Source organism: Lampris incognitus, chromosome 4, assembly GCF_029633865.1.
Source record: "Lampris incognitus isolate fLamInc1 chromosome 4, fLamInc1.hap2, whole genome shotgun sequence".
In the NCBI taxonomy this organism is placed as follows: Eukaryota; Metazoa; Chordata; class Actinopteri; order Lampriformes; family Lampridae; genus Lampris; species Lampris incognitus.
In genome coordinates, this window is record NC_079214.1 from 24,967,433 (window position 1) to 24,982,580 (window position 15,148).

Here is a 15,148-nt window from a genome sequence, read left to right on the forward strand (position 1 = left end):
CAACAAATTAACAGCTAGAATGCCAAAGGTCTGCAATGCTGTAATTGCTGCAAATGGAGGATTCTTTGACGAAAGCAAAGTTTGATGTAAAAAAAATCTTATTTCAAATACAAATCATTATTTCTAACCTTGTCAATGTCTTGACTCTATTTTCTATTCATTTCACAACATATGGTGGTGAATAAGTGTGACTTTTCATGGAAAACACAAAATTGTTTGGGTGATCTCAAACTTTTGAACGGTAGTGTATATAATAAGGAACGATTCCTTATTTTAAGTAACGGTTGGCAACCCTAAACAAGTGACAGTGAAGGAATCTATTTTTGATAAAGAAATTAGGATTTCTCAGTTGGCAGATGACACGACATAATTTCTAAAAGACAGAAGTCAGTTACCCCATGTCATTAACTTACCCGATCAATTCTCAAATGCCTCAGGTTTAAAGCTAAATTTACCAAAGTGTGAAATTTTGTCCTTACATTGACGTTCTGATTCTGTAATCGGGGGTGTTCCCATTAAGGAATCTGTCAAGTGTCTTGGGATACATGTTACCAAACCCCTGGTAGATAGGCAACACCAAAATTTCACTAGTCCAATAAAAAAGGTCAGAAGTATTTTTAACCTATGGCTTCAGAGGGATCTCTGTATTATTGGGAGGGTGCTCCTCTCTAAGGCAGAAGGTCAGCCCGCTTGGTCTACCCATCTTGGTCGCTATTTATTCGAGACTCTACAGTTAAATAAATAAATGAAACCTTTTTAGATTTTGCATGGAAAAACAATTCACATTGACGTAAAAAATATATGTACTTTCTAATTCTAGAGAGGAGGGTGGTATTGAATTTCTGGAATTTAATGACACTAACCGCTCGACTAAATGGTCCGACCCGTCAGCAAAGGGCTAACGTGTCTACTTATCCACGTTACATTACCCCCCTCCTTCGGGAATCGCTTCCGCGAGCATCCCACTTTTGACACCGATGTAGCGAATTCAGGGGGGCAGCTCGGGACGCCGCAGTGGGATGGGGAGGACATCGGCAGCGTGTGCGCCCAGAGGGAGCTGATATGTTGAATCTTCCCGAAGGAGAGGGGTAATGTAGCGAATTCGGGGGGCAACCACAGGAGCCGCCGCAGCCGGGACGCGAACCCGTATTTCCCGCATCGCGGGAGACATCACTAAACGCTCGACAAAACGGTCGACATATCTATGTCTACTTATCCATGCACCTTACAATACCTTCAGAAGAAACTGGCTGAAAAGGTGTCTTTCAAATCACATATCAATTTGGTATTTAATCCCAAACACAATTTTAAATAGAATTGGGGGCCGTTCGTTCCTTCTAAAATGCAATTATCTGCCAAATAGGTTACCTGTTCGTTCATCTAAATTCCATCAGCAAGCCCTTTTATTTTGGAAATTGGCCTCCATGCACAATTTTTCACATGAATCACTTTTTTGGAACAACAGTGATATTACCATTAGGAATAAATCATTGCTATTGTAACCGGTTATTTTCTTGCCCGGTGCGGGATTCGATACGGATTGTACTGCACCACAAGGCGACGTCACTAACTGCTCGGCTAAAGAGTCAGACCCGTTAACTAGGGGCTAATGTGTCTTATTAGTAGTTTACACTATTTTTTTTTCCAAAATGGCATCGCAGACATATTAATCACATTTAAAACCTCTTTGATGATTTTGGTAATGTTTTATCCTATGACCAGTTTGTGGCGGTTCATTACTTTCCAATTCTATTTAGAAAGTTTAATTCCAGCCAAAGTTTAATATGTGCACTTCCTCTTGGATTGACTCAATTAATTAAAAGTCATCTATGCGGCGGGAAGACTAAAACTATGCTTCCGTTGCTATTGTTAGATGGACTCAGTGACCAAAACATGTAACAATAAACATATCAGAAGACCTTTCTGAAGAAGGACTAAAGGAATACCTAGAGGCAAGTTCTACTGGAATTCTTGTGTTGATGAACTGTGCTGATAATCTACACTGTGACAAATTCCCTGGTTTAATTAAACTAGCTGACTCCATATCCGCACTAGATTTAAACCTGCTGAATGATAAGTCTCTAGTGTCAAACTAGACCAAAGGAGGCGCTAGTGCAGTAACCGGGACATATACCCGCATCCGGCTTCCCAGCCGCGTCACATTTTTAAAACCTACAAAGCAGCACTGTGTAGTCAGGCGACTATAACCTACAACTATCCTACAAGCGATTTGCAGAACTGCCATCAGACCTGTCATATAACACCACTAGGCGCCGGGTGTGGTGATGTTAGAGATACATCAACAGGATGGCGCCTAGCTATGGATGGAAATTATGATTTAACAGGAAAAAACGTTTTGACACGTTAGTGCACAGCAACAAATAAATGGACTGCATTTATATATAGCGCTTTTCTAGTCTACCGACCACTAGATGTGCTTTACAGTGTATGCCTCACATTTACCCATTGACACACTTAACATCGATGGCGGAAGCTGCCATGCAAGGTGCCAACCTGCTCATCAGGAGCAGTTAGGGGTTCAGTGTCTTGGGTAAGGAAACTTCGACACGTTCTCCGCAGGAGCCAGGGATCGAACCAGCGACTTTCCGATTATTAAACGACCTGCTCTAACTCCTGAGCCATGCCACCCTCATAAGTCACGTCACAGTCACAGAAGGAATTGCAAAGCAGATGAATAGTGGTTGTTTATTAAAAGACCTATGGGAAAATACCTTAAGACTCTATGAGCTGTGTTGGACACAACAACTTTCCTTTTAGACATGTTTAGTTATTTACATACGTCCACACCTATGCATGCTTTGTTGAATGTCGTGTTCCACACGGGTGGATATCTCATTTGGTCGACAACAATGCATGACACACAATGGTGATTTACAATGTAATGCATCGATATTTTTTTCAACGCAAAAATGATGAATTATATTAAACCGAAACGAAGTCCTAAAGCTCAGAATAACTTTGAATGTTTCTGTATAGGCAAGTTTACCTTACAAAAAAAAGAAGAAAAGAAGATAAGTGGGAGCACTTTTACTAATGGACCTATCCAATTCACTTCATTCAAGTTGTTTTCCATTCACAGGACCTGTGCGCTTTGGCAGATCGTATCCATATGCGCCTCTGGAGCATTGTGGCTATATACTGACATAAATAAATGAAGCTTTGACTGATTAAAACTATTACCCCTGGTGAAATAAGCCCTTTGGTTTCTTTCTAAACTCTCTCTCAACAATAAATAACCGGGTTTAGGCAACTGTTGGTGTGCGCAAGGCAAACTGTCACCGGAAAAACCCAAGTGTGGACTGCTATGTCCCAGTTAGTCTGTGAATGTTCTCATTCATCCAGGTCGTGGTTATCCAAAGGAGTTGAATCAAGTGCAACTGGACTTGGTATATATCCGTGAAGATGTATATATGAACTTGATTCAGTTCCTTTGGATATGTCCCAGTTAGCAACGTTCAGTTCCACCAAACCACTCCACAGGGTGATGACATGATTTGGCGCCCAGCAGAGGAAGTGGGGGGGGGGGGGGGGGGAGAACAACGGCAGTGACAGATTTGGTCACTTCCGTTTCAGGTTGCGCCTTGTCAGTGTCCGATTTCGTATGAAACGCACCAAGAGCCGACAGACATAGCTAACACAAAATCAACGATGGTTTTCTGGATGTGATAAACGGCTAACCGGGTACTGTCCGCCGGGGATCCTCAACAGACGCAGCTTTTCTCCCGTCACGTTGGACAAGGTTGGAAAAAACCAACCCTACTTCATCGCTGTAACTGAGAGGCTTGTTTTGCACATGGCGTTTCCAAACGGCCAGCTGAAGTCCAGCGCAGCGTGCTCTGCCCAGAAAGGCAGAGTCAACACACACTGCGAAGTCGGTCACGGCCAAGCCGAGCACAAAAAAAAAAGCTGACCATAGTTTTCCCCCTTTTTCGTTTGCCTCTGATAAAGACGAATACCAGCAAGTTGCCCACTAAACCCACGGCGCACCCCACCGAGCAAATGAGGAATGTCAGCACCAGGCTTCCGTCAGCTGTCACATCGACGTCCTCCAGGTTACTGAGGCGGTCCTGGTCTGCGAAGGACCCGTTCAGTATGCTGCTGCTATACAGCGTAGTAGGCTACCTTCTTATAGCCTCGAGATATCCAAGTGTGGCTTATTCCAACTGTGTTAACTAGGTGCAGGTGCATGTGTTTGAAAGGTGGCGCTTTGGCACTGAGTCTCAAAGCACAGCCCTTTCCTCTCCTCTTCCGAGGTGCGTTAGCACGGGGTGTGTATATGTATTTATTTCTCAGCTCCGACTACGATATGGCTCCCACAGCTTGTGGATTGGTGTCAGCGCCGCTTGACATAAATAGCTGCTGCAATTAGAGTTTGCGTAATCCGTTACTGCCGGAGCGTCATGCAATGCTTCTTTCATTAAGAGTACAATTCCCTGCATTCTGAGTAAAGACTGTGCACTTTAAACCTTAAAGGACTATTTATGCAACGAGTGCATTGGCTCACGGCAGCGTGTGAAATTGATGCGTCGTGCATGATGATTATTTTTCTAGAATGACTCTCTGTGGCCCCCTACTGGTCACTCCTGAGAAGTGTGCGCTGTTACTGGCGCACGATTCTCAACGCTGGAGAATCAAGTGAGGAAAAATAATAGCAGGCATACTTGTGTAGAGAAGGAAGAGACACGGAAATAAGCGAATGCATTTTATTACATCTAAACTTTTCTACATAAACAGGTAACATTCAATAAGTAAACAATTTCTTCAATGCAGGTAATAAATATTTTTTTTCACTTAGTATATTTATACAAACTGACAATGGTCTACTGTACATTGTCTTTATCCTTGCCTACCTTGAAAAGCCTTTAGATTTTCTTGGGTTGGAACTATGAAAACAGAACCTGTGACTTTAAGGCAGTGAGTGCAGACGTCCGACTTTGAGATTATTTCAGTAAAATGGGACTTTCATGGCCAAAGGTCCTTTGTATAGTACAGCTTTCATTTCTAGAAAATATATAAATTAATTTCTTCTCTCCTTCTGAAGGGACACACAAAAAGAGCATACAAACAGACATCAACAATCTCCCACGTTCAGACAATTTTCAGTTTTCCATACAGACACAATATACACACGGTTGACAATTCCCTTTATCTAGACCAAGACATCATGACACTGGCATCTACCGCATTGAGTTGCTTTTGTCGAGAATTGTCCGTGGAGGTTCTGAACACACTGTTGGGGGTGTAACTACTGATAGCAATGGCATAACTCCATTTATTTTGCCTTGTACAGACATTGGCTTTGTTCTGGTGTCTAAGACAACTCAAAGAGATATGCTACTACAAAATGCTCTCTAAATATGCATGTATACATACACACACCTGTGTGTATGTGTAGGTGTTTGTGGAGATAGATACCATAAGGTCAGAGGGTCAACTTGACTACATCTCTGTGCTTATCTGCCATCTCACTACTTGATGTTACAGTCATCATCTAAACATACCAGTTCATTTCAACACAGGGAGACAGAGAGTAAATTTGCTCGTCTGCTGATCGGATCAGTGACAAAAAGCCGACTGCTGGCAAGATGGAGTGGAATAAAGAAAACCCAGTAAGATGTGTGAGAAAGGGCTGATTCCTCCTTGGAAAACGTATCAACATTGAATCACAAGGGAGTGATGTGAGCATTATGAGGTCGAAACAGGTTGAGGTGAAAGTGGTTGGGGGTTGAGGGTTTGAAGGTAAGGCCGTGCCATTGAGATCCCACTCTGTTGAAGAACACTTCAACAGAGACACATTCAACGTGGTCTGCTCTCCCATTTCTATTGTGACCGTCACACGCGGGTGCATAACTGATCTGCTGCGCAGCATTGTGACTTATTTCAGATGAGAAAAGCAGTTCTAATAAATAAAATTGTGATCAAGAAGTACTTATTAATTGTGACCACCTTGTCAAGTAAGCATATACTGGTTAAAATTCAAACTGACACTGTAATGGGATCAAAAGGATCAAGTCCCATGACTGTATCTCCCAAGAAACGGTACAAGCGTGTTTCAATGACATATGTTGGAAATGTTGAATTGTGAAACGCAGTGGGCCGAAACATAAATAAAAACAAATTAGCATGACGTGTCACAGCTCCAGAATCACTGACTCACACATGCGCCAACTGAAATCAAACAAAATAAATAAAATACTGCACAAAACAGGAAATACACAAATAATCAATGGTTATGACATGTTTTATGTTGCTGATGCTGTAAAAGCTGGGATGTGTGCCCATGGTGAGAACAAGGGATAAAGTGGTATGTAACCATGAAGGAGGAATAGGGGGCGAGACAGAGAGAGAGAGAGAGAGAGAGGGAAGGAGGGAGGGAAAGAGGTGGCAGCACGTTAAATGAAAGTCAGGAGTCATTTTTTGAGCAATGACAAAGTTTTGCAGTTATTTGCTCTTGGACTGATAGTGGATGAAAGGATGACAGGATGACTGGGGAGGCTGTCACAACTGATTATCTCAATATGGAGAGTAATTAGGCTTTGCAGCGAGCTGCCCGCCTTGAACTTCTGAAAGTGGAATACCTTGGCGGGGACTGATCAGAGAGACTCTGGAGAAGTACCGTGGACAGTTGGCAGGAGGATGGGAAGTGATGGGGACATTAAAACACTGGGTTAATGTCACTCATTTCACTGGACATCTACTGTGACCAGACCCCACTGGATTCACAGGGAACACCTTCAATATAGATCTGTTTAGCATTTGAAATGTATAGAGCCATAGTCATTCTAGTGGACGACGGATCTGACTTCTTTAAATCCACAGTACATTCAGCATGAGTAAACCCTGTGTTCTCCATTCTTCATACAGGTGAATGACCATGACAAATGATGATAAACAACCTTAAATTCTGACACGCGAGACGAAGGGCCACTGACTGGTGAAGTTTCTTAGGTACCTTATTTGCTAGCCTAAGCTAGAGGCAGACCAAAATCACTAAAGCTGGAAGATGCATTGATACCGATTATCTCTCTTTTCAACCACTTTATGCATGCTCAATAGTCCAGGTAAGGGAGTCACAAAATTGTGAATCAGTTCATCTTAGCTTTGAAATCCCACCTGTTTATCTGTTTCAGACATGCTGAGAAGCATGCAAACAATCAGCCGCCATTTTAACATGGCCGCACCCAGTGCAGCTGTAGCAACTCTCATGGGAAAACCTGTCTCTAAAAGAGCCCAGCAACACACCAGAACAAGCTACACCCTCATCAAGACTGTCAGTTACATTTAACAGTCAGGAAAAAGATAGAAGACAGCAGTTGATACTTCCAAAAAACAAAAACAAAAAAAAAAAAAGAAGAAAGAAAAAAAAGACACATTTCAAGTGTCTGAATAACTACCGACTAAAACTGAAAGAAATAGAAACGTGACTGAAAACACTGTGCCAGACATATGCAACTGTTCAACTGCACTCAGAATATTGTTATAGTTCTAACATGTATCACCAAGTGTCATTTTTGGCATTGTGTAAAAAAAAAAGAAAAAAGAATCGTCCACCTCAAACCTACAAACGGCTCAATGTACGATGTGAAGATCAAAAAGGAAAAAAAGTCTAGTAATCGGTAAATGATCCAAGACAGCAGAAATGTTTTTGAGGGAGTCAGGAATCAAAAAAATGGAGGAAAAAAATCAAATCTAGAGATGGCCAACATCCATCTACACATTTCCCGTAGCATCAACCTGAAGACTTAAGGGAATGCTTACACAACTGTTTAAATATCATGCATAAATTAAAAGCATAATAAAATTATTAGTACATGAATAAACAGTACTGTCAAGCTCTGAAAAGTTCTTGCCATCAGAAAATACTACATCCTGAATTTATAACCAAAAATAGAGAAAGAAGCATTAAAATGCATTTTATATTGGAGGAGCAATGCAATGGGAAATTCAAACAGCATACAGGCATAAGGGGAAAAAATGAAGTTGTTTTTTGCGGAAATGTAGGTGTATGTTGAGGGGTGTGTGTGTGTGTGTGTGTGTGTATGTGTGTGCGCATGCGTGCGTGCGTGCGTGCGTGTATGTATGTGTGTGAGTGTGGAGGGTATCTCAGTCCACTTAAAAATAGCAATAGAAGCAACTCACTAGACTGAAATATGTCTCGAATTAAAATACAAAAGTAAAAGAGGAAAATATATTTTGTTCTCTGTACATAGCGCCACTCCTCAACTTCTTAAAAAAAAAAAGAAGCCTTTTTCCTTTGTATTTTTGCTCAGGTAGAGTAGCGTCTTTGCCACGTTGGTACCACTATAGCAGTGATGTGGGTTCAGCCTTAGGAACACAACTTCATAGATAAAGCCTTATATCTTGGACAGGTCACATCTCTAAAATCAATCTACCAAAAACAATGTCAGAAACTGACCTCTTAAAAATAACTATATACTGTTTTCAAGTCAGTCTAGTCAAAGGAATTTCCAGGCTTGTGCTACCCAAAGTCAATACTTAGTGCTCTTCTGGAGGCAATCTTGTCCTACTACTTGCAAACTCACCCATGTTCTGAGTTTGACAACTTGGGCCAGTCTAGTCTCTGGATTGCAAATTTACCCTGCAGTCAACAAGATAGTCACTGGGTCAGTCTAGTACAATGCAACCGCATTCTGCAGTCGAATCAATTGTTCCCGTCTAGTCTCTGGATTGCAGCAGGACCCAATGGAAAGTCCTTAACCAACCTACTGGCCAGTCAGTCCAACGATATCACATCTGGTATCCCGCCATAGATAGCAGCTGCTGCTGCTGCCGCCGCCGCCGCTTCAGTGCTGCTCCGGTCGGCCACCACACCAGGGTGTGTGTGGGACGAGTGTGTGCCAGAGTGTGAAGATGAATGTGTCGAGGAGTGAGTGTCTCGGAGGCTGCTGGAGGACACCAGGCTGCTGCTACTCCCAGAGTTGCTGCTCCCATTGGTTGCTGTGGCCAGGGAAGTAGCCGAGGAGGCTCCTGATTGGTCCAGGAAGAGCTGGGAGGAGGAGGAGGTGGTGCCATAGGGCAGGAAGCGGTTGAGAAGCAGCTCGTGGTCATCTGAGGCGGAGGCAGCTGCCGCTGCTGCCATCACCATGTTGTAATGCTAGATGGTCAGTGAAACAAACGAGTTTTTATACCATCAGGTGTCAACTCACTTCCAGAAAGCTGACTGGCTAGCTTCCAACTTGACAACTTGTAAAGATTGGGAATCGGCTCTGCGCATAACCGTAACCCACTGACTTCCGGTTTCTACTGCAGCGGTCATACCAGTTTCCTGTTTGCTGGTGTGTGCTATTGACAATGGCATATTTGTCGCGATGCCTGCAAGATTTACCATGGATAAATGTCAATGACATGCACAAAACTGTCAACAAACTTTCACCTGCACCTACCAGCAAACGGGTGAAAAGTTGTACATATCAAGTTACGTCCACATTTATGAGGATGAGCGGACGGACGGACGGAATTGTGGACGTAACTTGATATGTACAACTTGAAACTTTTCACCCGTTTGCCGATAGGTGCAGGTGAAATTTTGTCGACAATTCTGTGCATGTCATTGACATTTATCCATGGTAAATCTTTGCAGGCATCTCGAAAAATATGCCATTGTCAATAGCACATGCCAACAAACAGGAAACCGGTATGACCGCTGCAGTAGAAACCGGAAGTCAGTGGACTACAGTTATGCACAGAATCGATTGGAGAGCTGATATTTTACTAAAAGAGGATATACTTATAGAGGTCTATGAAATCCTTGAGACAGTATCTTGGAGAGGGGATGTAAGCATGTCCACATCTTAAGATATTGCTATGAAGAAGTGCATCACATGTCCAAATCATACCATGCAGAAAGGAAGTTTAATCTAGTAACAAGAAAAGAGACAAACTGCACAGGTTTTGTTTTGTGAATTTAAAAGTCTGAGTAGCAGTTTCACAGAATTTCCCGATAACAGCCTATTAATCATCCTACTCTGGACCACGGTAAAGCACTCCTTTCCTTTTCCAAGGAATCATTTCTAAGGTGGGCTAACCATAGACATTATTTTCTTGGGAGGATTTGATGGCATTGCCAAGGCTCTAAGTCGGTGATCACCAAGCATTTCCACATAATGAGAGGGCAGTGTGAAACCCACCTGATGATTGTCACTTTGAAGAAAGGAGAAAAAATTCAAATCTGGAAAAAGAACAGAATCACCGTTTGTCATAAACAAAAATCACTATAAGCACAGCATTTATTATGTCAATCAGCTTCACTTCTACTGATTTTGATAAATGTTTAGGGTTTTTTGTGATGCATGCCTGCCTATGAACCTGTGTTCGCTTTGTGTTGTGTTGTGTGTGTGTGTGTGTGTGTGTGTGTGTGTGTGTGTGTGTGTGTGTGTGTGTGTGTGTGTGTGTGTGTGTGTGTGTGTACACCTGCTGGAAATACCTGACAGGTCATTAGGGGTGTGGTAGTAGGGTCTATAGTCCTGGATAAGGGGTGGGACAGGAGGGATATAGCTGGTTTCCACAGCTGGCATGCTGGGAGTCCGACTCACAGGCGATGGCTGATGGTGCAGGTTCAGTACTCTGAAGAATTTGGGAAAGATGGTTTTTAATTTGTAAACATTTAATTATTGGGGTTTTGAAAGCGACTTGCAACACCACAAGGAGAAAAAAAAGGGACAGGTAGGCTGATGATTAATGTGAAAGGCCATTTTATGTAAGAGGCTCTAAAAATCATTACCTTAACACTATTATGTCATCTAGGTTTTTGCCAAAGAAAGAGAGATTAACAACAGAGAGAAGGCAGAAGAGAGTAAAAAAGCGAGGAGGATTTTTTTTTAAAAGAGAATATGACAATGAGCAAAGAACAAAAAAAACTAAAAGCTTTTCTCCTCTCTTCAGCAGATTTTTTTTAGCATATACAGTGAAACTGAGACGTAAGGAATATATGAGAGAGGTGTGAAAGATGAATCAAGCAGATTGAGATCCACTTTAATAATCAGTCTGGCTTTATCTCTCTCTCACATAGCAGAGGTCATTTCAAATGAAGCAAATCTCATACAGAGAGCACGCTAATAAAGACCTTCACTTATATGCAAGCGGAGAGACTGACAGACTTACCCATTCCCAGGCTTAGCACGAGGTCATTTTCAGTTATGTCATGGGTTAAATACCTGCATTTTGTTTTTGTTTTTAAACTCTAGAAGTTAGATGTTTAATAAATTTGTGCCCAGCATTAACTGATGATTTATCAAGGGATGTGCAAAAACGATGCAGCACACAGCAGGTTTCATCATGTACCCCATAGTTTAAAATCTGACCCCCCCCCACAATTTCATGTCATATCAACACAACAACTCAAAAGAGCAACCTCTCATGTCTCCACACCTTTTTGAAAACACAAACCTTTGACTGAACAGTAAAAGTGACCCTGAAGGGAAAAAAATGGCCATCGTAAAATAAATAAATAGATTGAAGCTTGAGTTGTTTAAAGTCAAATTTTTGAAAAGCTGAATGTATCCCTCTTTAATTTATTCTATTTGGTTAATATGTATTATAAGGCTTAAGAGGCCATCTTAGACTTCAGATGCAATCAAAATGTTACTGATGAGCTCTTTCAGGACTCGACTGTACTCTACTATTCATGTAAAATTCCTTTTTTTTTGTAGTCATGAACAAAACTCATATACTGTTATTCCCCACCCAAGTAGCATGCTGGTGACCTCTGTAACTAAGCCATCCATGTGGAGGAAGGTAAACAATGCACAGAGGTAACTTGACAAGCAGGCTTATCTGACTCACCCCTTGTTGATGACAGGCGGGGAGGTGGGTGACAGGGAGGGGCAGGACCTTTTGGGTGGAGGCGGTAGTGGTGGTGGCGGTGGGGGAGGGGGGGTATCCTGTCCCTCGTCATCTGAGGAGCTGTCTAGCGTCAAGTCGATCACCTCCACTTTCTTACTGCTGCCGTTACTGCCACTGTGGCTGGAGGACGAAGAGCTCCGCTGCTCTGTGCCTGCCGACGTCCGACACAAACCTAAGGGTTGGCAGGGGGACAGGGGAAATTGTTTGTGTTTGAGTGTTTTTGGGTGTATGTATGTTTGACAGCACAACTGTGAAAAAGACAACCGATGAGACGCAGACTGCAGTGCAAATGCATGACTATGTTGAGTGCAAGTGCATGATGTGAGCATACACACACATGCACACAGATAAGATAGTGGCATTTCTGCGACATTAATTGCAGAGTTGTGTTTGTTACTATGGAGACAGGCAGTATACAGTGTAACAGGACGATTTAAGCTTCACTAAATTATGAACAACGTCAACAAAAATGGGAGGGGAAGTGAGTGAACAGAGCAATCGTCCTGTCGCTATCTATCCCTTGTCACCCCTCCACCGCTACCACCAAACAACTCCAAAAATACTATATGCATGCTTGCTGTCTCACCATCCACTCCGTTGTTGTAGGATGCAGAGGAGACTTCTTGTACTTCCTTCTTGGACCTCATGGGGGCCCAGCTGCCATCTTCCTTGAACTGGATCTCATCGCAGTCCATGCAGCTGTTCAGGATCTCCATGAAAAGCCTGGGCAACAAGACACATGCACACGGAGACCCGTCACAAATGTACGGAGGCAAACAGAGACAGGCAGCAAAAGGTCTTTCTGGGGCAGAGATCAACTTTATCGGCACTGTGCATTTTGACAGACAATACACTTTGGAGTGAGTCATTGCTGTGTGCTGACAACATTGTTGAAGTTTAAAACAACTGCACCTTAAAGACCTCAGTAAGGTAGAAAGGGTGCAAATGATGAAATGTAAACACGATGTGTGAGCAGAAAGTGAACTTATTGTGTGAGCGTTTACATGAAGCTCTGCATTTTAGTAGCACTATGATTGAGGATATGATTATTATGATTATTATTATGACTGGGGAAAGAGAAACATCAGTATTAACTCTTGAGAACTAAAAGAAACTGGAATGAAATAGTAAAAGATGTGTTGTTTCCATTAGTCACACAAACCTTTAAAAGCATGTACCCAAATGCTACAGTGCACAGCAAGTTTAATCAAGCAGCCTATTAATTTACAATTCGGCTCCCATGTGCATATTATTTTGTGTAATATTAGCCCAACAGCTCACGAGACTGTCCTCTCATTTTCTCTCTCTTTTCACAACACATAACTTTTGAACTGCAGAGTAAAGTGCAGTTAGCCAATATTAATAGTCCTAGCTCACTAAATTAGCAAAAGTTAAAGGAACAGATGATGTTAACACCAGAGACTGTTTTTTTTTTTTGGGAATCCAAGGTATACCCCATCTGTGTCTTATGTATGATGGCAAGAGAGGGGTTGTGGATCCTACCCATCGATGATCAGATGCTCATAGGGGGCCTTCTTGTCACAAACAGGACACACCCAGGTGGGCTTCTTCTCATTCATTTGGATGTAGAGTGTGGCGTCGAAGCACTGCAGGTGGGAGCATGTCAACGCTCGGCACGGGATCATCAGCCGCATCTTCCCAAGCTGTGCAGCATGCACAACACCCACAGCCAGGACACAGGGAGGACACACGTACACCCACATGTAAACATACACACACGCACACACAGCAGGAATTGAGGGTAAATGGGATGCAGACACGGTATGCACATGCCAAACGCCAAACACAAAAAAAAGCAAGTGATACGGGTTTAGAGGACAGAAAGACATATATGAAGTCAAAAAGTATGAGATGTCAGAACACACACAGAGAAAACAGTCAGATAAGTTTTGACATGAATGTGTTTCTACATAGTGTTGTAAAAAAAAGAAGAAAAGAAACCAGAAGCATTAGGGAGCATAGAGCTTGTTTACCGGACAAAGTAGCGACACTCGTAGGCTGGTCGTGGCTATTTCACTGTCTGGATCTGCTGTTAGCTTCTCTTTGACTGCAGGTGAGAGAGAAACATAAATGCACACACACAAACAAACACAGATACACTGTGGATACCAGTGGATTCTCTTCCAGTTTTGAAAAGCAACAACAGCTGAAAACACATGAGCAGGAATTGCAATGAAAATAGTGAATGAATCTAATTACACCAAGAGCAAAAGGATGGGGGGAAAGGGGAGAGAGAGAGAGAGAGAGAGAGAGAGAGAGAGAGAGAGAGAGAGAGAGAGAGAGAGAGAGAGAGAGAGAGAGAGAGAGAGAGAGAGAGAGAGAGAGAGAGAGAGAGAGAGAGATTTGAACTATAAAAGTCTGGGGACTGGATTTGACTGAAATAAGGACTTAGGCAAAGGTCAGTCCCAGAAAAAAGAGAAAACTCCACAGTTGTGAGCAAGGTCATAAAATAGAAGCTTAATCATTACTTACAGCTACAAACAATGCAGTATGTTTTTGGTTTATTCTAAACTGTCACTTAGTTAGGGACTATTCATTTGGGGTTCATATTTTAAGCCAGGAACACACTACATGATATAAAAGCTGATTATAACCCCGATTTGGCCATGACAACTGATATTCAAGATAACGGAGAGTCTGCATTGGGCTGTTCAAAATGGGGGAGGTCACCACGGACAGTCAGCACGTGTTATCATGTCATATGCAGGGTTTTAAGATTTACATCACTCATCGTCGACCAACTGGAACTGTTACAATTATATCAAACATGTTTGATTCTGTATGACTGGAATCCGGACAAGTCCGAGCATCAGCAAGTGTGACTGCAGTGGTAACCAGTATGCTTGTCTATGAATGTAACCTGCAAAAGTCAGTTGTTAAATGTGTGATGCCGAGTCTTTTATGAGTCTTCCATTATGACTTTAAAAGTCTTCTAGTGTGTTCCTGGCTTTAGAGAGACAGAATCTAACCTATGATTCATCAGCTGTGGCACAGCAAACGTACCCACATTTTAATAAAATTAATGGTTGGAAACACGTGAGGTGAGTATTTCCACAATCACTGACAGATGCTCCAGTAAGATGCCCTATCAGAAACACGTTCAATTTATATGCCTAAAACACTCAACTTGCTGTTTGAGGAACAAAAACCAGAACCCCTCTCGGCATGTGTACTCTGCTTCTCAGACTCAATTCTTGACCAAAAAAATCTTTTTGTTTCAGACCAAGGGCCAGGTGGGAAGTTG

At 42.3% G+C, this 15,148-nt stretch overlaps 1 protein-coding gene and 1 pseudogene across 1 annotated transcript in view; both read right to left on the reverse strand.

The window, feature by feature from the left end:
* Positions 1-3,605: 3,605 nt before the first annotated feature.
* On the reverse strand, positions 3,606-5,890 carry LOC130112000 (chemerin-like receptor 1; annotated as a pseudogene).
* Positions 5,891-8,755: 2,865 nt separating this feature from the next.
* The window catches only part of LOC130111386 (E3 SUMO-protein ligase PIAS1-like), a 69,690-nt gene continuing 63,297 nt past the window's right edge, over positions 8,756-15,148 (reverse strand). The window contains exons 7-15 of the mRNA XM_056278562.1: positions 13,878-13,951; positions 13,387-13,547; positions 12,470-12,606; positions 12,145-12,161; positions 11,824-12,023; positions 10,466-10,605; positions 10,170-10,210; positions 8,854-9,136; positions 8,756-8,799 (exon numbers count right to left, since the gene is read on the reverse strand). Coding sequence (XP_056134537.1) covers positions 8,756-8,799; positions 8,854-9,136; positions 10,170-10,210; positions 10,466-10,605; positions 11,824-12,023; positions 12,145-12,161; positions 12,470-12,606; positions 13,387-13,547; positions 13,878-13,951 — 1,097 coding nt within the window. The remainder of the gene's footprint in view (positions 8,800-8,853; positions 9,137-10,169; positions 10,211-10,465; positions 10,606-11,823; positions 12,024-12,144; positions 12,162-12,469; positions 12,607-13,386; positions 13,548-13,877; positions 13,952-15,148) is intronic.